At 45.6% G+C, this 15,323-nt stretch overlaps 1 protein-coding gene across 1 annotated transcript in view; it reads right to left on the reverse strand.

Annotated features, from left to right (window-relative positions):
- Positions 1–15,219, reverse strand: part of MAML2 (mastermind like transcriptional coactivator 2) — a 208,400-nt gene extending 193,181 nt beyond the window's left edge. Inside the window, exon 1 of the mRNA XM_032099215.1 lies at positions 14,754–15,219. Within this exon, the coding sequence (XP_031955106.1) occupies positions 14,754–15,149 (396 nt within the window). The 5' untranslated portion in view covers positions 15,150–15,219. The remainder of the gene's footprint in view (positions 1–14,753) is intronic.
- Between the last annotated feature and the right edge of the window lie 104 nt (positions 15,220–15,323).

Raw genomic sequence — 15,323 nt, forward strand, 5'->3', positions numbered from 1 at the left:
CCTTTGCCTCAGTAACTGTTATGTAAAGGGAACTGCTGAAAATGTTTCTGTGATGCAAGAGCAGACAGAAAAAATGAAAGGGGGAGGCAGTGAGGAGGAGGGTTGATTAACTGGACCATTCTAACCATGCATTACTGAGCAGTGCCACCAGTAAAACTAACTGAAAATAAACACTGACAGTAGCTGTAGCTCCTTCCCATCAAGGAAACCAAATGAAATCTCATGATGTAGAAACTACTTCTTCAGAAAAATGGTCTGAGTATATAATAATGTTTCTGAGTGGTGATCAGAGATATCCATCACCTTACATTTGAATTTTGCTGGAGAAACTCTCTTAAGTCACAGGAAACCTTTGAACAATCCATTTCTCTGCTACAGTGTCTCAGTCAGCCACACCAAGTCTCTGCCACCAGGTCCTCACCACCTCAAAGTCAGTGGCATGGGAGAAGGTCAAGGTCTGCTGTTTGCAATGCTCATTGCCTAACAAAAGAGCTTGTACAGCTTTTTTAACCTTTGCTCAGCACTATGTGTCATGCCTCTCTGCCTCATGCTTTTACCAAGGCCCCAATCTCCTTCCTGTCATTCCTTGATAGCAGGATAATAAATGCAGAAAAGATACTAATGTGTTAGATTAGATTAGATTAGATTAGATTGGATTAGGTAAGAGATGGTTACAAGAGACCAGCAGAGTTATTACTGCAGAACTTAAATGTCTCTGGCTGTAAGCACCTTTGTTTTGCTTTCAGTTCCATTGCTCCTGTAATATTGTACCTTTACAGACCATTTCAGAAGAAGTCAGGTCCTGACAGGCAGCTCATCACCCCTATGAGAAGCCATGGCTCTCGCCTCCCCTACAAAGCACTCACATTAAGTTGGTGCCCACACAACCTTCAAAGTACACACATGCAGAGGTTTGTAAGGTAGGAAAAGGTGATAGCTAAAGAGGGATTAAGTGCTGGCAGAGAAAACCTGTTCTGAGGAGACAAAGCGTATCAAGTGACAGAAAAGCACAAATTTTAGATGTGCAAATGTTTTGTACTAGGCCTCGTAAAACAGGAGATCTGGCCATTGGCTTCTGTTGCACTGCTGGAGTGGAGTTGGTCAAATTGGATCAGTGGGGTTTTTTCCTTGGAAAATGACAAAAAATAATTTTACTACTCCTTGAAAGAATGGCTACCCTGCTCTGCATCAATTTGCTTTCCTAGTCCCAGGGTAATTTTTTAAAGCTGCCTTTGCTTACATGTCAAGGGTCATATAGAGCTAAACACTTGAGCACTGACAGCAAAATTTCACTCCATTCCTTTGCCCTTCAGCTCTTCTTCTGCCTTCAGCTCCTAGCACTGGCCTCTAACACCACACTGAATCGATGGTTACCACGTGTGCTGGGAAGTCCAGGCATCCCACCACCCTGCAAGGACCGTGAGAAACGGTGAGCCTCAGAGACAGAGTTCCAGCCTTAACTGGATTTCCCAGATGGGACCTGCCTGTGTGTGGTATGCCCAGAGTCCTTTACAGGGAAAGCCCTTTTCAATAAATTATTGCCTTTAATTTTTAAAAATACATTTTCAGTAATATATCTATAGAATGAAAAGCCAAAACAGAGGGAAAGCAGAAAGAGTGACAGACCAGAAGGCAATGATAATAACTCAGCCTTCTCTGAAGGCCCAACATTTACATCACTGGCAAGAAAAGAGACCGGACTGTCTCTTACTAGCACAATTCAGGATTTTTCCTAGACCACACATACTAGCAAGGAAGGAAATGGGCCTTTTACATTTGTTCTCTAGTATTTCTAACTGTTCAAGAAACAAGAAGGCCTGTCTTTATACAAGGCATTTAAAATAGTGTTTTCACTGTACAGCAAACCAAAATGTCAAGTTAGTACTACAAGCATAATTTCAGAAAGTAAATAGGTAACTACTTCTTAGGTAAATACAAAGAATACTTTGTCCTCTGGCACTGGTGGATGACTCATTGACTGATGCACTGATGTCACATGTAGGCATGTTTTTTTCAGTCATGGCTCCAGTCTGTATTTTTGACTCAAGCAAAATCTCCTAGGGATAAATGTTCCAAAAGCCTCCAGAGATTTTAGGCTGAGATTCAAAAATACAATTAGATGTCCAGATCCCCTTGGTTTCAGTTCAGTACAGAGAAGATTTGATGCCTACATATTTCAAGTCAAAAAGATTTGGACTCCTAGCTGTTCCCAGATTGGTTGTGGATGCAGAAGAGGAATCCAAGAGTCCAAGGGTCCAACTCCCTGTCAAACAGAGTCATAGAAATAATGCTAACTCTGTACAAAGATTTCCTTTCTAAGATGTAATTGCTCTTCATTTAATGGCAGTTGCTTTAAATAATCTGCACCTGGGTAGGAAACACACTTCCGTTATCGAACATTCAAGTGGCAAGCAGGCAGCAGCACTACCAAAATGTGTTTAGAGTTCAGAGACACTCAGATTCTAGAGTGAGTGAAAATGTAAAAGGTGACCAGGAGAACCTCCACATTTTCTGCCTTGCCTGCATCACCCAGCCCTATTTAAGAGTCATTAAAAATACAAGATAGTGGATGTACTACTATTCTTAAAACTTTGGTATACTCTTAAGTATTTTCTGAATCAGACCAATAAAGATGCCTCCTCCAGAATGGGGTCCACTTCAAGGAAGCAGCACTCAAACAAAAAGAGGTTTAATCATATGTTTAATGTCACACATATTCTTTTAGTATTTTTCTGAACTGGAGCCTAAGCATTCACAACTGTATGCCCAGTCTGTGAGTGCTCATGGCCTGTGGTGAGGGGCCAAAGAACCTACAAGTGCCTTGATAACTCACAGAAGTTTTTGCTCAAAGTTTCTTATGACAATGACGCAGGACCTTTGAGCTAATCCTTTACAAAACTAACAAGAGAAGAGAAGAATCTCACGGTCATTAGATTTCCCGTTTAAGCAAAAAGCTAGAGACAGCTAGAGAAGCAGTATGAGGGAAGATGAGGAGAACATGTGGAAAACACGTGTTCAGCATGTCTCTCTTAGCCTGGCCCTCTGGCCTTTCCAAACTAGAAAAACAACATTACGAAGCAGCAGCGTCAGAAGCATGAAAGGAGAGATGGGAGGGCAATAACCCAGGTGAGAGGAGGTGAACGTGGAGGAGGAGAAACAGCTTATAGCTTTAGGAAGTGGAGGAGGGGGATGACAGACAAGAACTTTACTGGGGAAGGGGGTGAGTGTGACTTCAGTGACCAAAAGTGGCAATGCAAAGCTGGGGTGAGGAGTCCTTCTTACGTGTGTCAAAGAGCCTGTGCTTTGATGGCAGCCTGGGAGACCCAAGCACAGACAGTACATCCTGGGAGAGGGCTGCAAGAACCACATAACGAAGTGTTGCAGTAAAAAGCCCTTTTGGCACACTGGTCATCCAAAGGCTGCTACCCTTCAGAGGCATGACAGAATGAACACACATCCAGTACACTAGCAAGGGGGTTACCAACCTCACTAGCCATCCTGGCTCTAGCAGGGTCCCTCTGATGTATTGTGAGCGGTACAAATGTATGTCAAAGGCGTTACATACACAGAAAGTTTATATAGAAAGTTTTAGAAGTACATGCTGTTTACTCAAGAGACTGGATTAACTTCTGCAGAGCTATTCTGGTCCACCTGTAAACACATGGACTAAAGGGCCTTATGAAAAGTAGTTACTGTGTATTTCCAAGTGGCACCTTTTACGGCGCCTTTTAAAACCTGGATATCTTGTGTTATGAATGCTCGGGGTTTGTTTTGGTTTCTAAGTACCAAAAATGACAGGATCCTGCTATACAACTACTGGATACAATTTTTTTTTCCCCAGTTCGAAGCTGGCTTTTTCCCCCCCAAGTCCCCTAGGGCTAAACCAGTTGTGAGTTAAACTTGCAGTATAAACTGCTGCTGGCAATTGCCCTCATCTCAATGCCCTTGCTTAGATGAATAGTGAGGTCTGTATGGGATTGACCAAGGGGACAAGAGGAGAGAGGACTGTGGTGCTCCCAGGCGTGCTTACACAGGAGCTTCACAGACTTCAGACCAGGCACATCTACAGCTTCCTTAGCTGCTGAGAGTGACACTGATGGCATCCTTGCAGCTCCTACATGAAGGGTGGTCATGCCTAGTCTGAGGATGGCCGTCACACTGCACCTGGGGCTGTGTTCTCAGATTCACCATCCACATACAGACAGCAGATTGTGCCTTCAGGTTGCCTCAGGACAGCCCTTGAAGGACAGTCTAGACTTACCCAAAGGGATGGCTCAGAATAACTGAGCCTAGAATCAGCCATTAGCTGTTCTCTAAACTATGACTTTGACAGAAAGCAAGAAGATTTTGTGGTAAAGGGGGAAAAAAAAGCAGGGAGATGGGGGGTGGGGTGGGTGGGAGGGGGGGCAGGGAAGACTGTATTTGCAGCTGCTGGACATCAAATTTCAATTCAATCAACATGACTGAGTTCCAGCTCCTGAAAAAGAGAGCTTTTGACGACATATTGACATAGCCCGAACTACAGTGGTCCAAGTGGCAGTGCTATAATTATAAGGATTATATTTAATACTGCACTTGGAAATGAATGTCTGAAACACTGTGACACTCTCTCTCTCCCTAAAAGCTGGCCAAAATATGTCGTAGGAACCATTATGGTAATACACAAAGTTGGTAGGAAAAACGAAATGTCAGAACTCAAACCATTATAAAAGGGGATCATGTGGCTGGCAGCTCAGGTCTGCTGGGAGTTGAGCAGTGAGGAGGAAAAATGAGAGTGAAAGGAAGGGCAATTGGATTTGCAGGAAAAATGGAAAGTAGTTTCTAGAAGTACAGAATTAACTGGTTTAAGGAAATAAGTCAATTGATAATTAATACACTACTTCTGAATTAGGATTCTTTTTGTAGCATGTTGTGGACTTCAGCCAGGCTGAGGCCTGTTTGTTGAACAAAGACCAAACCCTGCAAATATTTCTTGACTTGCTTAATTCGACACATCTTGATTTCAGTGCGATTACCCATGTGTGCACAATTAAGCACACGCATAAGTGTTTCCGGGAACTGGGCCATGGAGGTAAGCGGCCGCATGTTGATCACCAAGTCTATCTAGCTTGGAAGGATGTTGAACCAAAAGCTCTCAGAGAAGCAGAGAGAATGCATTTCTTTGGAAAACAAAATAATTGACTACAAACTAGCATAATGATCAGAAATAAAAAGCCTGATCCTACATTAGGCCGATGTTCCACAGTGCCACGTCCACAGTATTTCCCATAGGCGGCTTCAGGAGGGGCAAATTAGATCATAATCAAGACTGAAAAGCTCAGATGTTGAGATACCATAACAGTGAGGAAAAGGGGAGAGAAAAAGGGAAGGGAAGGGAAGGGAAGGGAAGGGAAGGGAAGGGAAGGGAAGGGAAGGGAAGGGAAGGGAAGGGAAGGGAAGGGAAGGGAAGGGAAGGGAAGGGAAGGGAAGGGAAGGGAAGGGAAGGGAAGGAAAGGAAAGGAACCTGGAGTGTCTGGAGATGGTTTCTAAAGCAACAGAACCCTAAATAAATGGTCTGATTTTCCAAAGTGAAAAACATAAACTGAACAGCCCAATGCAGCATTTTTCCCAGCTGTCACTGAGGTGGTATTTCTAAAATCTGGTGGAATGACTCATCCCAGAACAACAACTGTTGCCAACAAGGTCCTTCCTTCAGGTCTAGATATTTAAATAAGGAGGTACAAAACCAAAATAAACAGAAGAATCAGGGACAGCTTCTTGTCTTGGAGTTCAGCTCTGAAGCTTCCTGTGAAGTCGCCCACTCTCCAAGGTGCCTCCCCAACCTACTGAGTAGGGATCCATGTGATCCTCTGGCCCAAGGAAGGGATTGTCTCTGCTGGAGTAAACCCCCTGTTTATCAAACCAAATTCTTCCTTCTGCACCTAGTCACCACCTCTCACACCATGATACGTGCAGGATGCATTCTCCTGAGCCATTCTGCCCTCCACAGCAGCAAACATTACCAGTGGAAGCATGACCCTGCCAACAGGTAGCACAGTCCTCAGGTGGTTTGAGACAGACACCCTTAAACTCTGTGGGAACAAACCTGGACCAAAGACTACACTGTTGTGCAGTAACTAAACATAGCCCTGTCAGCACCAATGAACGTCCTTCTTTGGCTAGTACAGAATGCAATGATTTCAAAGATGCTTTCTGGAGCAGTGTTGTTTTGCTGAATAATTTATGTATCGGAGTCTTCTGAAAATGAGCAGCATACACTTCAGTGCTGCAATAACTATTCAGTGGAGACAGTGCACATTTTATGTTCAGTAAGCTCATTGCTTAAACACTGTTGCCATGACTATAAGAAAGTGATTATACTATTGTTTACAAGAGACTCTCAGTAAGTCATTACCACAGTAGCCAGAGTTTTGCCTCAAGCCAAAATTTTTGGGAAGAAAAAAAAATCTCACAGGTATAATTAACTTTGTGATCAAGATAATCCATTGAAAGACTTTGGAAACTGAATACATCCTACAGTGAGGAATGAAAATAAGTAAGGATCACTAGTGTCTCAGGACTGTTGACTTACTGGTTTTCTGACTGTTTCATGGGTAAATTCCATTGGGAAGAAAATCCCTGCTAGCTAAATGACTGTTGTAACTAATTTTCAAGGAAGAAATAATTTACAGGGCAAGCACCAATATAGGAGTTCAACTGTGATGGGTAATGTTATAAAAACAAACTCCTTTGTACATAATGTAAGGGGGGAAAAAAGACTTTAAAAGTTTGACTTAGAAGAAATATTTGGGATTATGAAATATGGCTTTTCAGTTTCCTGGATTGAAATCGATATCCAGAACACTTAGTTCTGAATCCTCTAGTGCATATACATATACAAGAGTCCAGTACATGACTTCTTTATCTCAATAATGCGCTGATGATCAATAGTTTCCAAAACTAAGAAGCAATTCTGAAGCTGTCGGAAAGTCATCCTCACATTTCCTATGATCAGTAACAGGCCATGGAACACAAAGCAAAGAGATGATTAATAGAGTGCTGGACTAGGAGTCAGGAAATCTGGGCTCCATTCCCAGCTCTGCCACTGACCTGCTGTTTGGCCTCGGGCAAGACACTTGACCTTTCTGTGCTTCTGTTCCTCCTTCCATTCTTTGTCTATCTTGTCTCTTGAGGCCCTGAGCTACGCAGGGAAGGGCATGGTTCTCACTGGGTGTTTGTATAACATCTCCTCTAGGGAGGTGGCTGCAGAGACCTACAATAAAGCCAGGGTACCACCGGGATGACTCTTGCACAATTGCATGTTTTGTTTTGAAACAGAATGGCCACGATGAACCTTCTTGGGGTTCCATCTGCTAGTCCAGGATCTTACCAAGTCTTTCAGCCAGCTTCAGGCTCAGGAAGCAGGTAAATGGGTTTGCAAGATCTACATCCTCACTTGTCAGAAGCACTTTCACACCGATTCCTAATTGCTACTAATTTATCTCCACCTTAACTCAGCTGGGTTTGCAAGCACATCAGAATTATAACTGAGTGACACAGATAAAAATAGCTACAGGAGCCATTTCTGAACAAAAGGAATTTCTTCAGGGAAATGCCAACAGCTGTAGGTGAAACTACAGGTGTGAGGTGTTTTCAAATTAAAAATAAAATAAATTACAATTTTTCAGTAAGTGTGTTGGAATTTTGTGTAAATTATTCAATTAAGCAATATTTCCTCAGTGTTTTTCTCACCCTGAGCCATAAATGTGAACCATCCTCCATTACTACCAGATGGGAGGCAACACATGCAGGGCAAGGTAGCTTCCACCTGCTTTCACTGGGGAGCAGCTGCAGCCTCACAGAGAGCTGATGACCTGTGTAACCACTCTCAGTTCCAGTCCCACTTTGCTCCCAGTTTGCTGAAGCATCAAGCACATGAAACCTGGACACAGATGACTTAATTGGGAGATTAATTTGAGCACAAACGGATGCAGAATCAAGAGCAAGTAAAGCAAGAAAATATAAAGCATACACATTTATGATTATGAACAGAAAGTTTAAAAATGCTCTTCTCTCCTAAAAAGAAGGGTCACTGCCACATCCTGCACTTTTATTGTGAATACTGGCAACATGGTGCCATGAAAGCCTAGGTCTGGAAGTCATGTGATTACGTAAAAGACTCATTTGGGTTTGTATCTCCAGTACTCAGATCTTTGGGTCAAAGGCTGAAAAGGTGATTTGAATGCACCTCAAAGGTTTTGTCAAAGCAAACATTCAAAACTCCTGTCTTAGGCTCCATCAGTAATGAATTTGGCTTCTGAGCCATAAAACTCACCATCGCATCTCAATTCACTTTACAGAAATGATAAATAGTATCTTTCATAGAGGAAACTGAGGTTTATGGAAGTGAAATAACAGGAGTAATCTGTTGAATAGATCCTAGAGTCAGAGTAGAAACACTTAGATTTTAGTTTACAGCATGCTCACCTAAAAACTGTTGCTTGAGAGTTGCAGGTACTTTGGTTGAGGCATCGGTGTTGGCACTACAGTACAATTAGGGACTGCATCTATATCTAAAAATACTTTGGAAGAACCTGACAAGGCATAACAAATTCACAAGTTGGGTCTTAAGTGGTTATAAGAAGCTTTCCAATGGGAATCTAGGGCATAAATAGTTTATGCTTTTATTTAAAAGAAAAAAAAAAAAGCACAGAAAAAGATCTGTATCTTACTACTGTTAAGTTGAAAATTTGATCCAAATCGCACTCAGCACAAACTCCTTCTTTTCTGCAGCCAAGACTACTGCCTCTTTCACTGCTCAAAGCTGTTCCAAAATGGAGTAGCATGATATAGGTAAGACCCTTTTCGGGTTGACAGATGCTGATTAAGATTTGTGGAAACCACGGACCTGTCAAGAATCCCATCAGTCTCATCCTACTGCTGCTGGGAGTACCACCACTGGGAATTCATACAGGGCAATGCTGACATGCAGACACTGGAGAGAGGTCAAAGAGCAAAGACCTTCCTCTTCTTCTCTTCAGAGCAGCCAAGTGGCCAAAGCTCTTCTAGGCACCATGTAGCTGATTGTGTGCTCTATAAGGTGTAACACAGTGGTTGCTTTAATCACCCGCTTGAATTCCATGACATGATGGTGTCAGGTCATTGTCATGGAGAGCTGAGCCTTCAGCAGAACCCAAGGTCCCATGTGCTTGTGAGACTGTGCCACCAGAAAAGCTAAAGCAGAGAAGGGAAATAGTGGCACAGCAGGAGACATTCGCAAGACCACAGAGACACTTTCTGGCAGACCCGGCACCTCTGTGCCAGTGCTTTGTTAGCTGGAGCAGCTTGCCAGCTTCCAGCTCCTCCTACACCACAGAGGAAGTGCAATATAAATGAAGCAGTGGAGATACCACCCTTCCCAAAGTTGTCAAAGGGACCTGGATGGAGCAATTATTTTCCAGTAATGAGACGGGTGAAGTTTCAGTTTCATAAGGCAGCAGACTTAATAAGAAAGGTAAACTACAACTGGCGTCTGAAGGCAGTATCTTGGTAGAAGGGACTGTTGACAGCAGTTAGGAAGAGAGGCACTAAGGGCTTTCTTAACCTGCTAACTGACTAATCTAGCTGCTGAGGCTTTTTTGGTCACTGCAACCTAACTGAACCCCACATACTCCTTCTGCAGGGAGTGTTCTTTGCAAGGGGAGAAGTACTAATAGTGATGCGAATCAAAGTTTCGGCAAAACAGCTTCTCTGACTCAGACGTACATTTCTAAGGTTCAGATTTCCCCACAGAACAGCTCACATTTTTGCTGGAGTCACACTTTTCAAAGCAGAACCAACAGAAGCTGAATATCACTTTCCTTTGTTGTGGTGCTATAGACAAGAGACTCAGTTTGAGTTCTGCAGGGGATGCAAGAACTGTCTCAGAGGACATGACAAAACAGCCACGGACGTTAATAAGCCCATGGGTTGGCCTTGGAGAGCACATCAAGTCCAGGCAGAGACATTGATCCTCTGCTCACTGCCTACAGAAACTTTGGTGGTGGAAACAGTCTGTTAAACAGTTGCAAAATGGAGGAGACTTTCATTAAATTTTTTCAAAGCTTAAAAAGTTTTAAAGGGGGCAAGTGATTTGATGGGAGAGCTAGGCCTGAAAAGGCTCCTACATACTAGCATAAATTTAACAAATTCTCTTGTTGAAATGTTCATTACATACAGGTTCTATTCAGCTTCCAGGGAGTTTCTTGATTTTGGTCTGGAAAATGTTCTCACGGTTAAGGGGAACAAAGATTTTAAAATAGCACCCATGCCCATCCTAACCAAATGGCTTGCAGCAGACCAGAGGGCCCATAACAGCAGATCAGTGTTTTCCACCCACATGGGCAGTATGACTTATTTTACCTGACTCAGATACATAAATTTTCATTATCAGAACGCAGCTTGGCTCCTGCAGAAGCCCAAGGAGCAGACAGCAGTCCTTCACCTCACAAACAGAACATTGCCATTGCTTTGGCACCAAACTTTGTATCAGTCAAAAGATTGCACTCTAGCTTTGCAGAATGGTTTGTGCTTTAATCCACCTGTCCTCACCACACCATAACATCACTTCACCCCATAGCTGGTCACCTTATCCTGCTTGCTTGAGAGTGCTTCCGAATGTTATGTATGTCCACAACCAAAAAATGCAGGTATTTTTGCAGGGTACCCTGGCAGCCAACCAGCAAACAAAACAAAGAGCTTGGGAGATAGGGTAAGTGTCAACTTGGGCAAAGATACCAGAGCACAATCGTTCCTTTTAAAATACTCAAGGATCTTTAACATTAGCACAGAGGAAGCCAAACCTCAGCAAACACAGCGTGGATCATAAAAAAAAGTCCTAAGGAAATTAATTCAGGATCTCCACATAAAATAAGTGCCTAGATTGAGGTTTTACAAGTCAATCTTGGCTCTTGGTACCAGTCAAGCAACCCTGTTTTGCACTGAGGTCCTCTGGGAACTGGGACAAACCCATTGACTCTTCTAGATTTGTACAGCTGTTGATGAGAATTTAGGGGAGCAGGAGGAATTAATACATTCCCCTGTTCCTTGGATACATCACTTTCATGGGATTGTTTTCCCTTTTCTTTTTTCACCTGCTTGCAGGCTACATCTGGGGAGTGGACCACTTTCACAGTCACTTTTCCAAGTACAGAAGATATTAATGCACTTAATTGTCATTCTAAATGAATTCTTATAATGATAAATTCAACACAACCGTGAGATGGGCGAAAGTAGAACAAGTCACCTGTGACTGGTGACAAACAACACACTCAAGAGCCACCGGGGTGATGGCTGCGATGAAAGAACCTGACCAGAATGATGCACTAATGCCCATGAGACAGAGTTCCCAGCTTGCACAGACCAAAATGAGCAGTGCTCAGCCTGTGTCGGAAGGACAATGGAATGAATTGGCTGCCAGAGACCTGAAATTGAAGTGCAAGAACTTTGGTATTACCAGTTCAGTGCTTAAGCCACTGAGGAATGCCCTTCAGAACTAACTGTTTATATATAACACAAATAGTATAAACAGCTAAGTGCTGGAAGGCATATACATACATATAGATGTATGTATAAAGGAAAGACAGAATATTTTATCTGTTCCTCTCTGCACCATGAAGAGTAACAACACCATATAAATAAACAAATGTCAGCTCTTGGGAAATGCAGGAAGGCAGAAAGTACAAAAGCTTCCCTAGCTGTGTCCTGAAGAATAAATTTCTCATTCACACACACCCACATCCATTGGTCCAGCTAAAAAAATCTGATCCCCAGTCTCCAATTAGAAAATGCTGTTGCCAAAGATACTTTCTCAAAAATCAAAGTAACACTGTTAAATTAAGGCCAAACCAAACTCCTCTAAAAACTCTCTCTTCTGCCAGTTTTAAACTGTCCACTGGGAAAAGATAATTATCAAATAATAGTATCAACAATGACAGATAATCACTTCAAGCTCTTTGATATGTTCAAGGAAACATTGTTTCAAATGTTACCAAGTGTCAAATATTTACTCTTGAGTCCAACTGTGTAAATGACCCATCCAAAGCCACTAAACACGGCAGGCACGCGTGTAACAAGAGCAGTGGGACCTGCAAAGCAGAGGAAACAACCCAGCTGGGTTTTGCAGACAAAGAGCCTCCTGATAGCCAGAACTCCCCAGCGAGAGTTATGACTGCCTTTGCACTTATCTGTGTGGAGCTGTGGAGTTTTTTAAACTGGTGGAGCTACAGCAAGACAGGTGGAGCTTTACATTCCCCTTGGACTCAGATATGCGTCCAGTCTCACATGCTCAGTGTGAGACTTGCACCCATGCTCTTGTCTTGTGCTTCCCTGTGCCAGAGCTGTACCTGCCACAACTGAAATGCAGAGCTGCCCCTTGTTCCAGGGCCCTGTGCACCTCACACCTGCTGTTAGGAATAATTCTGGAATTAGAGGAATAGTGCATATGAGGCTTCCACTGGATTTCCTCTTGGGAATCACCCCACAGAGGATGAATTCTGCTCAGATATTGTTCCCTTCCCTGTGCATTTATAATGCACAGGACAACAGGCTTAGTCTACTTTGTCCTTCCTCTTCAAGTACCCTTGGAATTACTGGCAAAGCAAATTCCTTTTCCAGCTATGGCTGGAGGAAAAGCAAGACTCTTCTTTCCTGGTTCATCCCTGCCCTCTGAATTTTCAAGAACAGCAACACAAAGATGTACTACCTGGTGTATGACCCTCAGCCACTTGAATTCATCCCACTCAGACACTGTGTGTTTTGCTTTTCCTTGCTAATTTTTGTAACAACGTTCTAAGGAGCTCTTGGTAATGAGAAGCTGTGTCTCCATGACACAGAGACATGACTTTGAACCGATGCCTTTCTCTGTTTCTTAATTAGGCAGCCCTACCAGAGTAGCAAATGAGGAATGTCTGTGTCGAGCATAGAGTGGGAGGATGTGCAGTGATACCGTTACAACAATTCTGCTTCATGAGCCAGCATTTCCTCAGTGTCAAAACACGGTTCAGGGCCCCAAACATCATGCTCACTGAAGTCACACACCTTGTCAGCAGGATTGCCGAAGGCTAGCATGCAAAAGTGGTGGGGACTCTGTCAGACTTTTTTGCTTCTCAAGGACAGATGTGTGTGGAGTTTTCTGGGATGTAATGCAACATGCAACGTAGAGCGAGGGCCGTGCACAGTATCTCCAGCAAGCAGCAGGCTAATAAGCATTAGTGGTATTTCAGAAACAAGGACAACCTCTCAGCACTTAAAAGATGAAAATCTTTCAGTATTTTCTTGGGAGTTGTTTCATTTAGCATTTCCAAACAGCTGTCTCCAGCTATTTCATAATAATAGTAACAACTAGCCAAAAAAAAAAAAAAAAAAAATTGAAAACAAACAAACAAAACAAAACAAAAAACTCCTCATGGGCCTGTTGCCTGATTTCAGAAAGTGAATTTTTCTGGGACGTACACTATTAGGCAAAAGCCTTTTTTTTTTTTTTTTTTTTTCCCATAAGGCAAGTGCAAAGCATTACATTAATACACACTGGAAAAATAAGATAATGGCTTTCTTGATTGTGACGAGGAATGTGGGGAGATTTAATCTGAACACTGAGTCAGGTGGAAGCGCCTATACTCCCCTCGGACACAATGTTATCGCGTTTAACGCTTACATCATCACCCTCACGATTGATGCTGAGTAACGCGGCCCCAAACGTCGATCCACGCACCGCACGGGTAAGAAGGGAGAAACGACCACAAAGGTCCCGTTTTAGCATTCGTCAGGCACTAAGAAGGATAAGTTTGATGTCTGGAGCAGAGGGAGCGATCTATTTTCAGCTGTTCGAATAGCAGCCGCGGGCCTATCAGGACGCAGTCACTCCTCTCAATGTTTCGCATGTGTGCCGAGAATTAAGAGTTGGGAGGCAGCACAGCGCAGCATACGCCTTCAAAAGCGTGGTGAACTGACTGCTCGTAATAAAGAAAGAGGAGAAAAGGCTTCACCTCCTTGACATGTTCAGAGCAATTTCCAGTTGAAAAAAGGTCAACGTATCATTTACAGAGAGGCAGTGCCTGGAAAACTCTCGTAACTCTGCTCCGCGAAACGCTCTGGGTGACAATAACAACCTGAGCATCGCTGGCGAGGCCGGCGCTCGGAGCTGCCCCGCAGGCACGGGCGCTCCGCTCCGGGCAGTGACCGCTGACCCGGGCGTAGGCACTGCCCGAGTTCCAGGGGCACGGCAAGAACTGAGCGAGAATACGTGCCTGAAGCCCTGGCGAACGGGATGGAGTGGGGCAGGGGGGACAATTCTGAACGCAGGCGATACTCTAGCGCTACTTTTCACCCCTGCTCGGGGTTGCGCTGACAGCGTCGGCTGCCGGTGCCCTCCTCAGGGATGCCGCTGTCACCGCCTTGGCAGGGCGATGGCAGAGGCGCCCGACTCGTTTTTAGGTCCACAGCGTGATGTAAAAAAGCCAAACCAAACCCAAAACAACACCCCGAGCAGTCCCAAAATCCCTTCGAGGAGCACACACGCGACCCTCAGCCCCCCAACTCGGCGCCTGCCCACCGCTCCTCACACACTCGATGCCACCGCGGGGTCCAGCGCCTGGCAGGGACCACTGCGAGGCGCAGCGGGCCGAGCCCACGGACACCCCCGGGCCCGCGGGACGGCGCGGGCAGGGCGGGCACCCCGAGGAGCGACCGGGGGTCGGCGCGGCGCCTCCCCGCCGGCAGCGGGCGCTGTGACTCACCGCCAGGAGCGCCGAGGCGCGCTGCTCCCCCGCCGGCTGCTCCCCGTTGATGCCGCCGTTGCCGAGGAGGTGCTGGTGGTAGTCCGGGGGCGCCGCGCCGGCGGCGGCGGCGGCGGCGGGGGCGGCGGCCGCCTTGGGGTGCTTGCCGGCCTTGCGGGCGCCCTGCCCCTGCTGCACGAGGTGGAGGAGCTGCAAGGTGCTCTCCCGCTCGCGGTCGGAGCTCTCGGCGCGGCCCCGCTCGTAGCGCCCCTCGCAGCTGAGGTGGTGCTGGCGGCAGACGGCGATGCGGGCCCGCAGCCGCTCCACGATGGCGCTGTGCACCCGGGGCGCCGCCGGGCCCCCCCCCAGCAGCCCGGCCCCCAGCCCCGCGGCCTGGGGGGGAGCCGTGTCACCCATCGCTGGCTGCCGGTCCTGGCCCTCCGGATGGGTCGGTCCTCACTGCCGCATGGAGGAGGGCGGGGGGTTGGGGGGGGAGGCGGGGGCAGCGGCGGGAGCCCGAGCCCGGGGGCTGGCGGCGGGGCGGAGGGCGGTCAGCCCCGCGCCCCCAGCCCACCCCCGCCCGGCCCCCGG

Source organism: Corvus moneduloides, chromosome 2, assembly GCF_009650955.1.
Source record: "Corvus moneduloides isolate bCorMon1 chromosome 2, bCorMon1.pri, whole genome shotgun sequence".
In the NCBI taxonomy this organism is placed as follows: domain Eukaryota; kingdom Metazoa; phylum Chordata; class Aves; order Passeriformes; family Corvidae; genus Corvus; species Corvus moneduloides.